Source organism: Anolis carolinensis, chromosome 3 (assembly GCF_035594765.1).
Source record: "Anolis carolinensis isolate JA03-04 chromosome 3, rAnoCar3.1.pri, whole genome shotgun sequence".
NCBI lineage: Eukaryota > Metazoa > Chordata > Lepidosauria > Squamata > Dactyloidae > Anolis > Anolis carolinensis.
Window position 1 is genome coordinate 34,109,264 of NC_085843.1, and position 16,522 is coordinate 34,125,785.

The 16,522-nt window shown below is 42.4% G+C and overlaps 1 protein-coding gene across 2 annotated transcripts in view; it reads right to left on the minus strand.

The window, feature by feature from the left end:
• stard13 (StAR related lipid transfer domain containing 13) overlaps positions 1–16,522 on the minus strand; it is a 272,259-nt gene that overhangs the window by 152,582 nt on the left and 103,155 nt on the right. Inside the window, exon 1 of one of the 2 annotated variants that reach the window (XM_062974710.1) lies at positions 10,047–10,590. The exons of the other annotated variant lie outside the window; for it this stretch is intronic. Coding sequence (XP_062830780.1) covers positions 10,047–10,173 — 127 coding nt within the window. The 5' untranslated portion in view covers positions 10,174–10,590. Of the gene's footprint in view, positions 1–10,046; positions 10,591–16,522 lie in introns of those variants that run through there. 2 annotated transcript variants of the gene reach the window in all.

Sequence of the window (16,522 nt, forward strand, 5' to 3'; positions counted from 1 at the left end):
TTGGCCATCAAACCTCTGTTGAATCTATTAGAGTTGTGGAAAGTAGATTTCTACCACCTCCCCAAAAACCTGTTCAGTCTTGTTTTCCACCATTTTCCATGAGCTCTAAAAGTAATATGCTGTAGATTCCCAGGTGCTTAGCAACTCTCATTGATTTTTTTTGTAGTGTCAGGTAAACAACACAGACAAGTCTACTTAGACCCCAAGTGGGTCCATCTTCAGTGGGACACTCAAGTGGGGAATGGCCCTTGACAATGTACAGAAAGCTCAAAGTGTTATCATGACTTACCCTCCATGTTTCCTTGCCCAGTTTTCCTTCTGCAACCATTCCTCATCTCAGTGTATTTGTCTTTTTCTCTGACTTCTTTAGAGTGCTCCTCTGATTCTCCGTATCTTTCTCCAAATGTGGATATGAAGAGTGGGTACAATTTTTTCTTTCATTGCATTTTATGAAGAATTGGTCACGTCATGTCCATAAGTATTTATGGCATGTTATTAATCACTGACCTTTTGGCGATCAGGACAACTTTGATAGGACTGAACTTCCCACAGAAATTCTCTGGCTGTCTGCATGAAAGGGCTAATCATGAGTAATCTATTTCTTCCCAGAAGAAGCCCAAGATTATATAATGAGGCTCTTTCAGAGGAGTAATCTTGAACAAAAAGGTTCCCTTTTCCCACTGGTGCTATGAGAGTTCACACATTACACTCCCATTGAAGCTAATCAGAGTTAGTTGCCTCCAAATTCCCCACAGTACTAAGATGAAAACAAATCATAGTATCTTTGGTTTGCTTCCTGGAAACATGTGGATATAATTGAGTATGGTATGTAGGAGGGTATGTACATAAAGTCAATGATGATAAATAGCATGTTTTGGATACAATGCTCCCACGTTCCCTTTTGCAAGTGGCTTTTTCTGTGAAATATTCTTTCAATGTATAAGTGAATTATTTAACAATTTACTCTCTCTTTTATCTGTATTTGATACAATGATGATACCCAGGCAGATATCAAAGCAAATTAATGACAATCTGTGTTACATGAATATAGTGCTAAGGGTTTATATAAACTTCTCTAATCTCTATTATATTTCTCACAAAGTTATGTTTGCCCCTGTTCTATGCATGAATCCTATATATTGGGTAGGTGTTTGCTTTTAGAATTGTTGTTCTTATGTGTTCTCAAGTTGTTTCCGAACAATGACAACCCTGGGGTGAAGCTATGAGGGGGGGTTTCTGGACAAGGTTTGTTTAGAGGGGACTTGCCTTTGCCTTTCTTTGTGATTGAGAGTGTGTGACTTGTCCAAGGACACCTGGTTGCCTCACCCACCTCAATAAACAAATGGAAGACAGCCTTGGAAGGTGAACTTAATATAAGGGCCAGTTTCATATTGCTGGGTTTTTGATTGTCTAGTTCCCTCCAGTTTCAGCTTTATTCCTTTCCACCAACAAACTTTTCCTGTTCCTCTGAGGCTGAAGTAAGATTCTTTTCATCTGCAGATAGTAGTCATTTTTTAACCATTCCCATAACCCACTGTATTTCTGATTTTATTTATTTATTTATTTCCACATTTATATTCCGCCCTTCTCACCCCGAAGGGGACTCAGGACGGATCACATTACACATATAGGCAAACATTCAATGCCTTTTAACATAGAACAAAGACAAACAAACATAGGCTCCGAGCGGGCCTCGAACTCATGACCTCCTGGTCAGAGTGATTCATTGCAGTTAATTGCAGCTGGCTTGCTCTCCCGCCTGCACCACAGCCCGGGCCCACTCTCCCATTAGCTCCCCTAAATCCTCTGGTTTCCATTCAACATTTTGCCCATCATTTATTATTATTATTATTATTATTATTATTATTATTATTATTATTATGTTTTTTTATACCACACTTTTCTTTCCACAAAGGGACTCATGTTACTCCATTTTTGATATGTCCTCATTGGTTATCCATTCCTTTCTAGGATTCAGTATAAACTTCCTGTTTTAACATTCAAAGCTTGCACAATCTAGCTCCCTCTATTTTTAAAGTCTTGTTTTTTTTCCCTGGCTAAAACATCTTGTTAGCATGTTTTCTTCAATCAATCTGTTGCACTGTATTTTAAAAACAAATATCATAGCATGTTCTGACGAAGCATAATTAAACAGAAACTATTGAATGTAATAAAAACCAATCAGTTTATCTAATTTCATGTAGGAAATAATAATAATAATAATGAAATCCAGTCTCTGACTAACACTGTCCGAATTTTTAGCACTGATATCAGCATGGAGTTTGGTTTGGACAAATGTTCGACAGTGGCATTGAAGAAGGGAAAAATAATTGAAAGTGAAGGCATAAATATGCCTAATGGCCAAAGTGTCACCAACCAGAGGCCTATAAATATCTGGGCATATTACAGCTGAACAACATCAAGCAAGAAGATGTGAAAACTGTGGTCAGCAAAGAATATACACAAAGGGTCAGAAAAATTCTCAAAAGCAAGCTCAATGGAGGCAACACCATCAAGGCCATAAACACCTGGGCCATACCTGTCATAAGATATACCGCTGGCATCATAAACTGGACACAGGTGGAACTGGACAATTTGGACAGAAAAACAAGAAAACCCATGACCATTCATCATTCACTGCACCCCTGCAGTGATGTTGACCGGCTGTATCTGCCTAGAAGATCAGGGGGCAGAGGACTCTTACAAGTAAAACAAGCAGTCAAAGAAGAAGAACATGCCCTGGCAGAATATGTAAAGCAAAGTGAAGAACCTGCTTTGATTGAAGTCAAAAATCAGAAACTCCTCAAAACACAGCAGACAAAAAAACAGTACAAGAAAACCGCACTACAAACTAGAGCTGACAGCTGGCACCACAAAACACTGTATGGAAAGTTCCTTGACAAAATTGAAGGAAAAGCTGATAAGGAGAAGACCTGGGTATGGCTCACAAATGGGACCCTGAAGAAGGAGACAGAAGGCCTGATCCTTGCAGCCCAGGAGCAAGCCATCAGAACAAATGCAATTAAGGCCAAGATCAAAAAATCAGCTGATGACCCAAAATGCAGACTGTGCAAGGAAGCTGACAAAACCATCGATCATATCCTCAGCTGCTGTAAGAAAATCGCACAGACAGACTATAAACAGAGGCACAGCTATGTGGCCCAAATGATTCATTGGAACTTATGCCTCAAGTACCACCTCCCTGCAGTAAAAAACTGGTGGGATCACAAACCTGCAAAAGTATTGGAAAATGAGCACGCAAAGATACTGTGGGACTTCCGAATCCAGACTGACAAAGTTCTGGAACACAACACACCAGACATCACAGTTGTGGAAAAGAAAAAGGTTTGGATCATTGATGTTGCCATCCCAGGTGACAGTCGTATTGACGAAAAACAACAGGAAAAACTCAGCCGCTATCAGGACCTCAAGATTGAACTTCAAAGACTCTGGCAGAAACCAGTGCAGGTGGTCCCGGTGGTGATGGGCACACTGGGTGCCATGCCAAAAGATTCAGCCGGCATTTGAAAACAATAGACATTGACAAAATTACAATCTGCCAACTGCAAAAGGCCACCCTACTGGGATCTGCACACATCCTCCGAAAATACATCACACAGTCCTAGACACTTGGGAAGTGTTCGACTTGTGATTTTGTGATATGAAATCCAGCATATCTATCTTGTTTGCTGTGTCATAATAAAATAATAATAATAAGTCACATTGGAGGAGGACCCCAAAGAGTATCCTAACATGTAATCTTGCCTATTTGTACAATATGAAAAGACAGCAGGGTCCTTTTCCCTGTTCTTTGTAGATAAGGGCCACATTGAGATATTACAATAGGTTGGGTTTATTTGAAATAACTACTGTGCTGTCACTTACTGTCTTGACTATTCCTCCTTGTGCTAGAAAAATCTCAGCTATTCTAGGAACCTTTGGTTTACTGTTGTCCAAACCTGGAAGTGGCTGGTTCCCTGTCTTGTTTTTCTCCCAATGGAGAAAGAATCCAAGGTTTACTTTTATGCTGGTTTTCCTGGGTTGAGAAGAATGGGTAACAAGCCTGAAAGCTGGCTACTCCCAGGTAACAACATCACAGTAAGTCAATAATAAACGTGCTGAAAGTAGGAGAAATCAAAGCCAGTACATCAAATTACTGATTGTTTACAGTAAGCCAATGTCCCCATACTACCCTGGCCTATTGTGATGTACAAATATAATCCTTTGGGTTTCTGACAATGGAGCCACAGGCTACAAATGCACGCGGCAATAGCTGGCTTATGGTTTACCCTGCACAACTTAATGTAATTGAGTCATAATAAATGTACAATGCTAATGTGCATAACAACCATTAATATATTCTGTGGAAGAACTGGCAATCCCTTATAATCAAGAAAATGAATAGTGAAATCTCTACAGCTCTTAGATTGCTGTTGTAGCATGGTTGGTGCTTTTACATGGGGATGCCCTATGTGAGACAAATATTAAAGCATGTCCCATGTTAGGAAAACATTAAAGTAATTTCCCATGCCACATTTATCTCACTTCAGGGGGCTTGGGAGGAGCAGGAAGTGGCATTCACTGGCATTAAAAGTAACTCCCATGTTCTGAATTGAATGTTTTTTCTTATGTTTTTCTTATGTACTTACACAGCATCAGGCTTACTCACATGCAAATCAAAATGTATACTTGAACAGATTTTTCCTTTATGTTTCTTACCTAAATTTCCCCTGGCAACAGAGAAGTAATAAAGAAGGGCACATAGGCTCCGAGAATGCACAGCGTGCATTAAAGGTCATGGGAAACTGAGGCCCTGTCTACACTGCCATATAATGCCTAGTTTCAGAATGTAGTTTAACTACATTGAACTGCATAAATGGAAATGTAGATGTGGCAGAACCTGAAAGTGTTTCCACAGCCTTTCCCCAACACTGCTTATAATAACTTCATCTTTGATGGTTGAGAATAAATACCCATTCACTCTAATCCCAAATACACAAGTGGCAATGGATAATTCTAGCCTTGCCATTCAAAAATGATGGAAGAGAAAGAAATACAAAGTATCTTTGGCTTATGGTTGTTACTGTGTGCTTTCAAGTTGTTTCCTCTTTACAGTGACTCTAAGGCAGGGGTCCCCAAACTAAGGCCCATGGTCATTTACCTGACCCCCGCCCTCAGTTTTAGACTTAGGCTCGCCCAAAGTCTGAAATTACTCGAAAGCACACAACAATAACAATCCTAATTAACTTGACTATCTCATTGGCCAGAAGCAGGCCCACACTTCCCACTGAAATCCTGATAGGTATATGTTGGTTAAAATTGTTTTTATTTTTAAATATTGTATTGTTCTTTCATTGTTGTTGTTTTTTGCGCTACAAACAAAACATGTGCAGTGTGCATAAAAGGTAAAGGTAAAGGTTTCCCCTGACGTTAAGTCCAGTTGTGTCCGAGTCTGGGGATTGGTGCTCATCTCTATTTCTAAGCCGAAGAGCCGGCGTTGTCCATAGACACCTCCAAGGTCATGTGGCTGGCATGACTGCGTGGAACGCCGTACATCGGAATTTGGTTTTTTTTTTCAAATGATAAGTTGGCCCCTCAACAGTCTGAAAAATTGTGGAACGGGCTTCTGCTTAAAAATTTTGAGGACCCCTGCTCTAAGGTGAACCGAACCTATTATGAGATTTTCTAGACAAGATTTGCCATGCCCTTCCTCCAAGGCTGAGAGTGAGACTTGCCCAACATCACACAGTGGGTTTCTGTGGTGTAGCAGAGATTCAAACCCTAGCTAGTCCAACACTCAAAACTACCACACCACTACGGCTCTACCAACCTGCCTGAACATTTCCATTTTAGAAAATTTTTCTTAATGGATGAAAAAAAGAGGAGCTGAAATGTTTCATGGCAATCTTTTGACCTCTCTCTAAAGCCATTGGTCATAACAGAAAGGGGAATACTTGTTTAGCAGTTTCTCTGGAAAGGAGCTACAAGGCTAATACATGCCCCATATTCCGGAACTGCTTTGGTGTCTTTCCCCTATGAAAATATATTACCATTCCCCCTTGTTCCTGAATGCTTACATTATGAAAGTGGATCTACCAGGCACTGGAATTACACACAGCCCTGGGACATACAGTGGCTAGTCGCTGAAACGTCTATTGAGGAGTTTGTGAAAGGTCCCAAGAGGCTTGCATTCTTCCTGGATATGCCCAGTGCTTTTAGCTTAATTCAGAGGCACGGTGACCTTCCATATGCGATAAACAGGAACATGGCAAGCTGAGAACATTTTGTCATAACTAAACAGAATGCAAACATTACAACTCTTTGCTCCTTTGGGGATGCAAGTTACTTTCTATCCTCCTTACAAACTCTGCTAATACGAAATGAAACGGAGATCAGTAACTGAGGAAACCATAAAGACAAAATATTGCAACAGTGAAATACTTAGGGGAGAGTATTTCTGGAGTGAGGAGACAGGCTAAAAGCTGCACAAGGAACACAAGAGCAGGCAGTGAACAGATTTAAAAATAGGCTAGAAAAACACATCAGCTACACATTCACAGATATAAAGAGTCTCTTATAGGAATGTATACCTAGCTGCTGTGACCATACATAGATTGCTCCAAAGTGAACACATTCCATAAGGTGAGAGCAAGTTTGTGTGGCTACCAGAGGATGGAAACTGCACTTTTGGGTGATGCCATTTCCAGTACCCACAACCATATAGGTTTGGGTTTCTGGGTACTGAAGTTTCAAAAAATAACAACACATCCCATATAAAAGCTACAAAGATTCTAGTTAGGCTATATGGCTAAAGTCTAGACTTTGTAATGTATGGCAGTTTAAAAGAAGAGCATGAATAGGATTAACAAGATGCATGCAGTGTAGGCAAATGCATGGCAAAGAAGTTGCGTGTCCTGCCCACATAGATGGAGAGGAAGTTCAAATACTGTCTAGTGGAAAATAACGAGGGTTTTTTTTTAACAGCAAAATTATTTTTTTAAAGAAAATAATGAGGGGGGTGAGGGGTGAGGAAAATCTGGTAAGTCTGTAGTATACTCATTGCACTTATTGCATTTTGGTTTAAACAATGCAACATGCCCCATAAAGTGCACAATTCAGAAGCATAAAGGTCTAGATCTCTCTTTCATGAAGAAATCTGTCCATTAAACATCAATACACATAGGCACAAGTTCTTAAAAACAATCAAACTCCATGGAGTGTCCTTCTGAATAAGCAAGCTTACAATTTCACCACACAGGATGAGGAAATAGTTGTAGAATGTGACCAGCAGCTGCATTAAACTAAACACATGTCCATTTCAATGAGTTTTCTAAACCAGAGTCCACTGACCAATGATCTGCGTAGACACATGGTATTGACACACAGACCTACTTAAACAAAAAAACACTTTTTTTGCTGCAGCATCTACTGCAATGTGTAGAGAGAAAATGCCCCAAAATCCTGTACTGCAAGAGTTTGCCTTCCCTAATTCTTCTAATATTTGATAGCTTTAGTATACTCAGGTATTGAAGTTTTGTCTCTTTTGTGGTAAGTCTATACTTTTTGGTGCATTCTCCTTCTTCAATCTACTTTGTTTTATGTCTCTCTGTTCTAAGAACCATAGTCCCCAAGGGACGTGACAAAGCCAGAAAGTCAATGCCATGGACACAAATTGACATGAAGAGAAGAGGGACAAATATCCCCACTCCCATCATCACTGAGGGACCACACACACAAACACAAACACACGTTTAGAATCATGAAGTTGGAAGAGACCTCAAGGGTCATCCAATCCAACCCCCTGCCATGCAGGAACACGTAATCAAAGCACTCCTGACAGATACCTATCCAGCTTCTGTTTAAAAACTTCCAGAGGAGGAGACTCCACCATGCTCCAAGGCACCCTATTCCACTGTTTTCCCTGATGTTTCCACAGAATCTCTTTTCCTGGAATTGAAATCCATTGCTCTGTGTCCTGGTCTTTGGAACAGCAGAAAACAAATTTCCCTCTCCTCAATGTGACATCCTTTCAGATACTGAAACTTAGCAATCATGGGTTGCTATGAGTTTTCCGGGCTGTATGGCCATGTTCAGAAGCAAACTCTCCTGACATTTCCCCCACATCTATGGTAGGCATCCTCAGAGGTTATGAGGTATGTTAGAAACTAGGTAAGGGGGGTTTATATATCTGTGGAAGGTCCAGGGTGGGAGAAAGAACTTTTGTCTGTTGGAGGCAAGTGTGAATGTTGCAATTAATCACCTTGATTAGCACTGCAAAGCCTGACAGCTTTAAGGCCTGGCTGATTCCTGCATGGGGGAATCTTTTGTTAGGAGGTATTAGCTGTCCCTGGCTGTTTCATGTCTGGAGTCTACCATATACCATGCAGCTGTGGAAAAGTCTATATAGGGACCATCAAACGCAGCACTGAAACACAAAGCAAGGAACATGAAAGGCACTACAGACTAACTCAACCAGATAAGTCAGCCATAGCAGAGCACTTGATGAACCAACCTGGACACAGCGTATTATTTGAGAACACAGAAATGCTGGACCACTCTCACAACCACCATGGCAGACTACATAGAGTAGTCTGCCATGAAATCACAAGCATGTGGACAATTTCAACAGAAAGGAGAAAACCATGGAAATGAACAAAATCTGGCTACCACTATCTCTAAAATCAGGACAGTAAATAAGGAACAACATTCAGAAAACGGAGCCCCTGGTGGCGCAGTGGATTAAACCACTGAGCTGTTGAACTTGCTGACCAAAAGGCTGGCAGTTCAAATCCAGGAAGAGAGATGAGCTTCTGCTGTTAGCCCTAGTTTCTGCCAACCTAGCAGTTCGAAAACATGCAAATGTGAGTAGATCAATAGGTGGGAAGGTAACAGCACTGCTGGCCACATGACCTTGGAAGTGTCTATGGACAATGCCGGCTCTTTGGCTTAGGAATGGAGATGAGCACCAACCCACAGAGTCCGACATGACTAGACTTGACGTCAGGAGAAACCTTTACCTTTACTCAGAAAACAAGGGAATTCCAGACATGACATAATCAGGGCCAGCTAACACCTTCCAACAAAAGATTCCCCCAGGCAGGAATCAGACTGACTTTGAAGCTGCAAGACTTTTCAATGCTAATCAAGGTGAGTAATTACACCATTCACATTTGCCTCTAACAGATAAGAATTCTTTCTCCCACCCTGGACCTTCCAACCTTCCACAGATATATAAACCTCCCTTGACTAGCCTCACAACCAAGTTTGTAGCGGGGGGGGGGGGGGGGGGGAGGGAATTAGGGGTTCAACCCCCCGCCGAAATTTTTCGGGTTTTGTTTAAAACCTGGTTTACTAATGAATTTTAATTGATCAACCCAATCCCCATGAGTGTTCACTGAATTTTATCGATGGAGCCTGATTTCGAAATTATTTTTGCGTTATGGAACTACTCTTCATGGTTCGCTAAAAAAAAGTTTCAAACCCACCCCGAATTTTTTTTTCTGGCTATTGCTCTGCTCACAACTTCTGAGGATGCCTGCCATACATGTGGGCGAAATGTCAGGAAGGAGTGCTTCTGAAGCATGGCCATACAGCCGGGAAAACTCGCAGCAACCCAGTGATTCCGGCCATAAAAGCCTTAGACAACACTTTAGCTATTATGTCCCCTCTCAAACTTAAAGCATCCCATGGGCGACCCACGCGGGATTCACACAAATATGGAGAAAGTTCCTTTTGACAGACTCCAACTTGCAGAAGCCTTCAACCAGCAGCACCCTTCAAAGAAACGCGTGTACACATGCTGTCCTCTCCTGCAGGAAAGAACCCGGAGGAGGAATGAGGGCCAAGGCACTACAAACAAGGGTTGCTCTTGGCTATTGGGAGAGAGGGGACTTCGCCAAGACCATGGGCTGGGCGCAACTTGGGCAAAAGTCCTCCTGCAGGACCCATGCTTTGCCCAAGGAGGAGCAGGGCGCCTTCGCCTTCAAGGTGAAGCCTAGAGAGAGATAAAGAGAGCGAGGGTTCCCCCGCGTCCCCGAGCCCTTCACCTGCCAGCCGCCTCTCCCGCACGTTCCTCCAGAGTAAATCCCAAGCCTTGGCCGTGGACTCCCGGAACTGCTCGCTGAAGGACCGCCGGAGCTGAGCCTTGTCCGCTGGCCGCTTCCTGCCGCTCATTCTCCTATCCGCCTCTGCCCCGCATGCCGGCTCTCAAGACCGGCCCGGAGACGCTCGGCAGCCGCAGGAGGAGAGGCAGCGGCGGCGGAGAGCGCGCTGGCAGAGCCCCCTCCCCTCCCAGGCCGGAGGGAGAGGAGAGAAGGGGGGGGGGAGAGGCCAATCCCCGGGGTGGGGTGAGCGGGAAGACCTTGGAGCCCGCTCCCCGGAGGCTCAAGGGGCTCTCTCCCCGCTTATCCGCTCCACGAGCCCTCCTTCTCCTTCCTGCGTCCCAAAGGCTCAGCTAGACTCATCATAGACTAAAGGAGGCCCCCCAAAGCCGTCCAGTCCAGCGCCCTCCTGCCAGCACGCACTCCACACAGATGCCCTCTGTTTAAAAGCTTCCATCAAACTCCAAGGGAGCATGCTCCACTCTGGAACAGTTCTCGCTCTTCCAAAAGTTCTTCTTCATGTTTAAGTGGGATCTCACCCCCCCCCCCCCCGCCCGTTTGAATCCATCTTCCCTGTCACATCCCTTATTTATTTATTTATTTGTTTGTTTGTTTATTTATTTATTTACAGCATTTATATTCCGCTCTTCTCACCCCGAAGGGGACTCAGGGCAGATCACATTAAACATATAGGCAAACATTCAATGCCTTTTAACACAGAACAAAGACAAGACAAACATAGGCTCCAAGCGGGCCTCGAACTCATGACCTCTTGGTCAGAGTGATTTATTGCAGCTGGTTACAGCTGGCTTGCTCTTCAGCCTGCGCCACAGCCCGAACCCTCAAATCCCTTCCAATATTTGAGCATGGCTCTCATGTCCCCATTTGACCATCTCTTCTCCAAGCTAAACAAGCCCCGCTGGTTCTCAATGAGCACGGCTTCCAGACCTCTGACCATTCTTTTAGATTGTGGTATCCAGAACTGTGCCCCTGGTGGCACAGTGTGTTACAGCGCTGAGCTGCTGAACTTGCAGACCAAAAGGTCCCAGGTTCAAATCCTGGGAGCAGAATCAGCACCCACTATTAGATCCAGCTCCTGCCAACCTAGCAGTTCAAAAACATGCAAATGTGAGTAGATCAATAGGTACTGCTTCGGCGGGAAGGTAGCAGCGCTCCATGCAGTCATGCCGGCCACATGACCTTGGAGATGTCAATGGACAACGCTGGCTCTTGGGCCTAGAAATGGAGATGAGCACCACCTCCAGAGTCGGTCATGACTGGACTTAACATCAGGGGAAACCTTTACCTTTTTTATCCAGAACAGGAGACAGGATTGTTCCAGATGAGGCCTGACCAAAGTAGAACAGGTAACGGTAAAGGTTCCCCTGACTTAAGTTTAGTCGTGTCTGACTCTGCGGGTTGGTGCTCATCTCAATTTCTAAGCCGAAGAGCCAGCGTTGTCCGTAGACACCTCCAAGGTCATTTGGCTGGCATGACTGCATGGATCGCCATTACCTTCCAGCCAGAGCTTCTGCTAGATTGGCAGGAGCTAGAGCTCACAGTGGGAGCTCACCCTGCTCCCCGGATTCAAACAGCTGACCTTTCAGTCAGCAAATACAGCAGCTCAGTGGTTTAACCCACTGCGCCACCGGGGGTGCAGTAGTACTATTACTTATCTTGTTCTAGGCCCTACACTCCTATTCATGCAGCTTAGAATGGCATTGGCTTTTTCCACATGCATCTGTGGCTGGCATCCTCAGAGGTTCTGTTGCCAATGAAACATATGGAGGGAATATATCTGTGGAATAATGTCTAAGGCGGAAGAAAGAACTCTTGTGGTCTACTACGACTCCTAGATCTGGGTTGCTGTGAGTTTTCCAGGCCATGTTCCAGAAACATCCTCCTCTGACGTTTCGCCCACCTCTGTGGCAGGCATCCTCAGAGGTTGCAAAGTACTGTATATTGGAAACTAGGTCAGTGGGGTTTATCTATATATGGAAGGTCCAGGGTGGGAGAAAGAGCTCTTGTCTGTTGGAGGCAAGTGTGAATGTTTCAATCAATCACCTTGATTAGTGTTGAAAAGCCTTGCAGTTTCAAAGCCTGGCTGATTCCTGCCTGGGGGAATCTTTTGTTGGGAGGAGTTCGCTGGCCCTGATTGTTTCATGTCTGGAATTTCTTTGTTTTCAGAGTGTTGTTCTTTATTTGCTGTCCTGATTTTAGAGTTTTTTAAAAATTCTGGTAGCCAGATTTTGTTCATTTTCATGGTTTCCTCCTTTCTGTTGACATTGTCCACATGTTTGTGGCCACACAGCCCAGAAAACTCTCAGCAACCCAGTGATTCCGGCCATGAAAGCATGTGACAACACTCCTAGATCCCTTTCACGTGTACTTTTCTGGGATGCCAAGAGACAGAGGAAAGAAACTAAAGAGAAACTAAAAAGAAAGATTAGACAGACCCTGTCTAATCATGGAAGCTAAGCAGGGTCAAGCCTGGTTAGTATATGGATGGAAAACTACCAAGAAATACTAGGCGCTGTAGGCTATATTTCAGAAGAAGGAACTGAAAAACCTCCTCTGAATATTCCCTGCCTAAGAAAACCCTATGCTATTCACAGGGTTATTCTTAAATCAACATGAGTCTTGAAGGCGCGTACACATGTGAATTGGCTCAACACAGAAGCCAAGTGGCAACTCACACCTTGGGCAACTCACACTATCTCTACCTCAGAGCAGGACAATAACAAATTATTATTATTATTATTATTATTATTATTATTATTATTATTATTATTATTATTATTATTAGCTGCATTTCTATACCGCTTTTCTCACCCCTGGGCGGACTCAAAGTGGTTTACAACATAACAAATGGCAAAAATCAATGCCTTACATATATATAAAAATATATCACATATCTAAATCAAAAACATACAACTGTAGATTAAAACCATTAAAACATCAAACATAGACATATGCATGAAACATATTATTACAGCAATTAACATAGATCACTTCTCTTCCCCCACCAACATCCCCCATCTCCCTCTCCTTAGAGTTTCAACCTTTCTTTATATATCCTCCCTGCTACCCCAGAATCTGGCCAAGAAAATTTGATGATGGGGTCTCTATAAGTTGGAAAGAATTTGAAGGCACACAACAACACACAAACAGGCTAGGAAAATTTCATATAATTTAATATCATTTTAAATGCGTTCACTATTACTGTTCTTGAAGGTTTATCAGCCCCATTAATATTTAAATTCTCTCTCTTCCCAACACATATTCTAGTTCACTATCTAATTCCATATTCTGTCCCCATAGTGGTCAAATTGTTTCTTATAGAAGGCTACCAGCAGGATGCAAATGCAACTGTGCTCTCCATTTCATTTTTCCAGCAATTACTATACTAAGATCAACTGTTTCTGTAGTAGGGGATATATAGCCAATGCCATCCTGACTGGCAGCCATCGGTAACTCTAACTTCCATGAATTGATCTCATCACTTGAAAAAGCTGTCCAAATTGCCATGCCTTACGGCAGTGATTTCCCCAATTTATCAGAACACAGTAAGAAGAGGTACTTCCTGATTTATCCTCTTTTCCTAACTTCGAAACATCATGTTTTCTATCTATAGAGCCAATGGACAGCATTTGTTGATTTGGAGAGGTTACATTTCAAAGAAACCTGCTTCAAAGAAATCTTACAACAAACATGAATTGATGTCTCCACTGGGGAGCCGTTTCCACATTGGGGGCCATCAGGAAGGGTCTGTGCTCTATGCAGCTGTTTTCCATGTCTGTAGGACTCTTCTGGGAAATGATTCAGTGCTGGTGTGGGAAAATACTACAGTGTTGGCCTCTTTTATTTCAAGAACATCTTCCACTGATGAAATTGAGACTGAATCCAGACAAAACAGAGGTGCTTGCCATTAGGATCCTAATCTGGACATGGAGGTGTGTCAACGAGTTCTGGATGGGCTTACACTCCCCCTGAAAGACTGTGTTTACAGCTTGGGAGTACTCCTGAATCTGTCTCTGCAAATGTCAGCCCAGGTGGATGCAACCGTCAGGAGTGCTTACTATCAGCTTTGGAAGTTCCACCAGCTGCACCACTTTCTAGATTTGGAGTACCTGAAGATGGTATTGCACATACTGGTAACCTCAAGGTTGGACTTCTGCAATGTGCTTTACATTGGGCTACCCTTGTAACAAGTCCAGAAACTCCAACTGGTTCAAAAACGGCAGCCAGATTGGTTACAGAAACATCTAGGAGAGAGCATATTAAACCCATCCTATAGTCACTCCACTAGCTGCCAATTAGTTTCAGGGCAAAGTACAAGGTGATGGTTTTGACCTTTAAAGCCCTACATGGTTTGGATCCAGGTTAACTAAAGGATCGCCTTCTCCCATATACTCCGTCCTGCACACTTCGGTCTTCTGGGGGGTGTCTGCTCCAACCAGCCAGAACTCGACTGGCAGCCACCACCCAGAGGACCTTTTCATCAGCTGCTCCAAGGATGTGGAACGACCTGCTGGTAGAGCTCTGACAGCTATATCAGTTGTTGGAATTTTAAGACACAAGTGAAGATCTGTCTTTTCCGGCAGGTCTACCCAGACAGTCTTTAAACATAAACATGCATTTTAATGCATGTCCTTTGTTTAATCTGTTTTGTCTGTTTTAATATATTTTTCATAGAGATACATTTTGTTATGTAACTTTTATGGAGGTACATTTTAGTATTTGTAGTATTTTTGCTGTCTTTGTGTATTTTAATTGTTTTGTAACTTGCCTTGAGCCATGAGGAGAGGCAGGTAAGAAATATAATGATGGTGATGATGATGATGATGATGATGATGATGATGATGATGATGAAGCAGCCACCAGTGGAGCTTCAAAAACCTGCATGATGTATTTTTGGTTGGCCTAATAAAGGTATCAGCTGTTTGGATTTGTGCACTGTCTTATTTCCACTCTGAGATGTTCATGCGTTGCGTCAAACATCTGCCCAATATTACAGACAGGATGCTGGACTAAATGGAAGACTTATTTGAGTGAGCTCATCAATGTGAATTTATTTAAGAATAATAAAAAAGTTCCTTCACATTATTCTTGCCCAAGAAAATAAGACCTCATGGGGCAAGACACACATCTTTATGTATTCACTTTAAACTGTTTGGTGGCATGAACTCTAATTTGTGGTAAGTGCAGTAAAAACATTTTGCACAATAGAAGATGAAGCTAACATTTCCTGGAAAAGGTGGAGTGATTCAGTGAAAGATTTTGTTCACAGTAAATGAAAAATACTCAGGAATTAAACCAATGATCTTTGTGTCACCCTTCATTTCTATGTGTAACATTTGGGAGTTGGATACTGTTGTATATCATGTTTGATCACAGGGGAGACACCAAATGTTTCATATGCTATACTTACATATTTTAATGCCTTTTCTCCATAATCATTAATGGTTAGTTTAATTGATGCTGGGTGACATGATTGTCTCACTTATAAACCCATTTTTTTCCTGCTGTCATTTCTTGCATGAGTTGGATTTTTTTTAACCATCTCAAGCCAACTAGAAAATTATTAGTGAGTGTAATGGAAAATTCTTCCATATATTGGGGAAAGGGGTGGACAGACTCCTCCCAAAAAGGTCTAAAGAAGTGTGAAGTCTTACAGTATATGTCCTTGGGTTTGACTGGTTGCTGTTGACTTCATGCCACCTTGCCCGATGCTGAGGGATGATGGGGGTTGAAGTACAATAATTGCAACTGCATTTTCTTCATTCCTGATTTAGTTGCCATCTTGAGTTGTTAACATTCCTTCCAAGGCATACTTTCTGAACAAGAAACTATTTTTCTCTCTGTTATACCAAAAAACCACCCCTTTTACAGTAGTCTCAATATAATTTACAAAGTGGTAGTATTCAACATTGCTCTGGATCAGTATGCAATGAGATGTTGTAGTACCCTTAACATTGAGAAAAAACAGTTGGCAGGCATATGTTGTTGTAGACTTATGTCTACTTCATCAGATGTCTGGAGTAAAGTGCCTTGGAACATACCTTTATTGCTATGAATAAGAAGGCTGTATGTGTCAACAGCAATATAAACACAATACATGTGGATTGTTGAAGTGACAAGTTCAGCTTTACCAGTGACCATAAGAGAGAAAGGTAGGAGGATAAATAATGCTTAAAGCCAAGGAGAGTAGATAATCATATGAATGGAAGAGAACGTGGCAACAATCTGCTGTGATCTGTGACTTGCTAGCAGATTATTCCAAAAATATAACACTAAAGGTTGCTACATTTGCAATCGCAGCCCAAAGGATCAGAGCTAAAGTAGCAAAATCCATACTTGAGGTCAGAAATGGAAATAGAGATAGGTTGGGATGATACAAATCGGACACTGTCATTGTTATA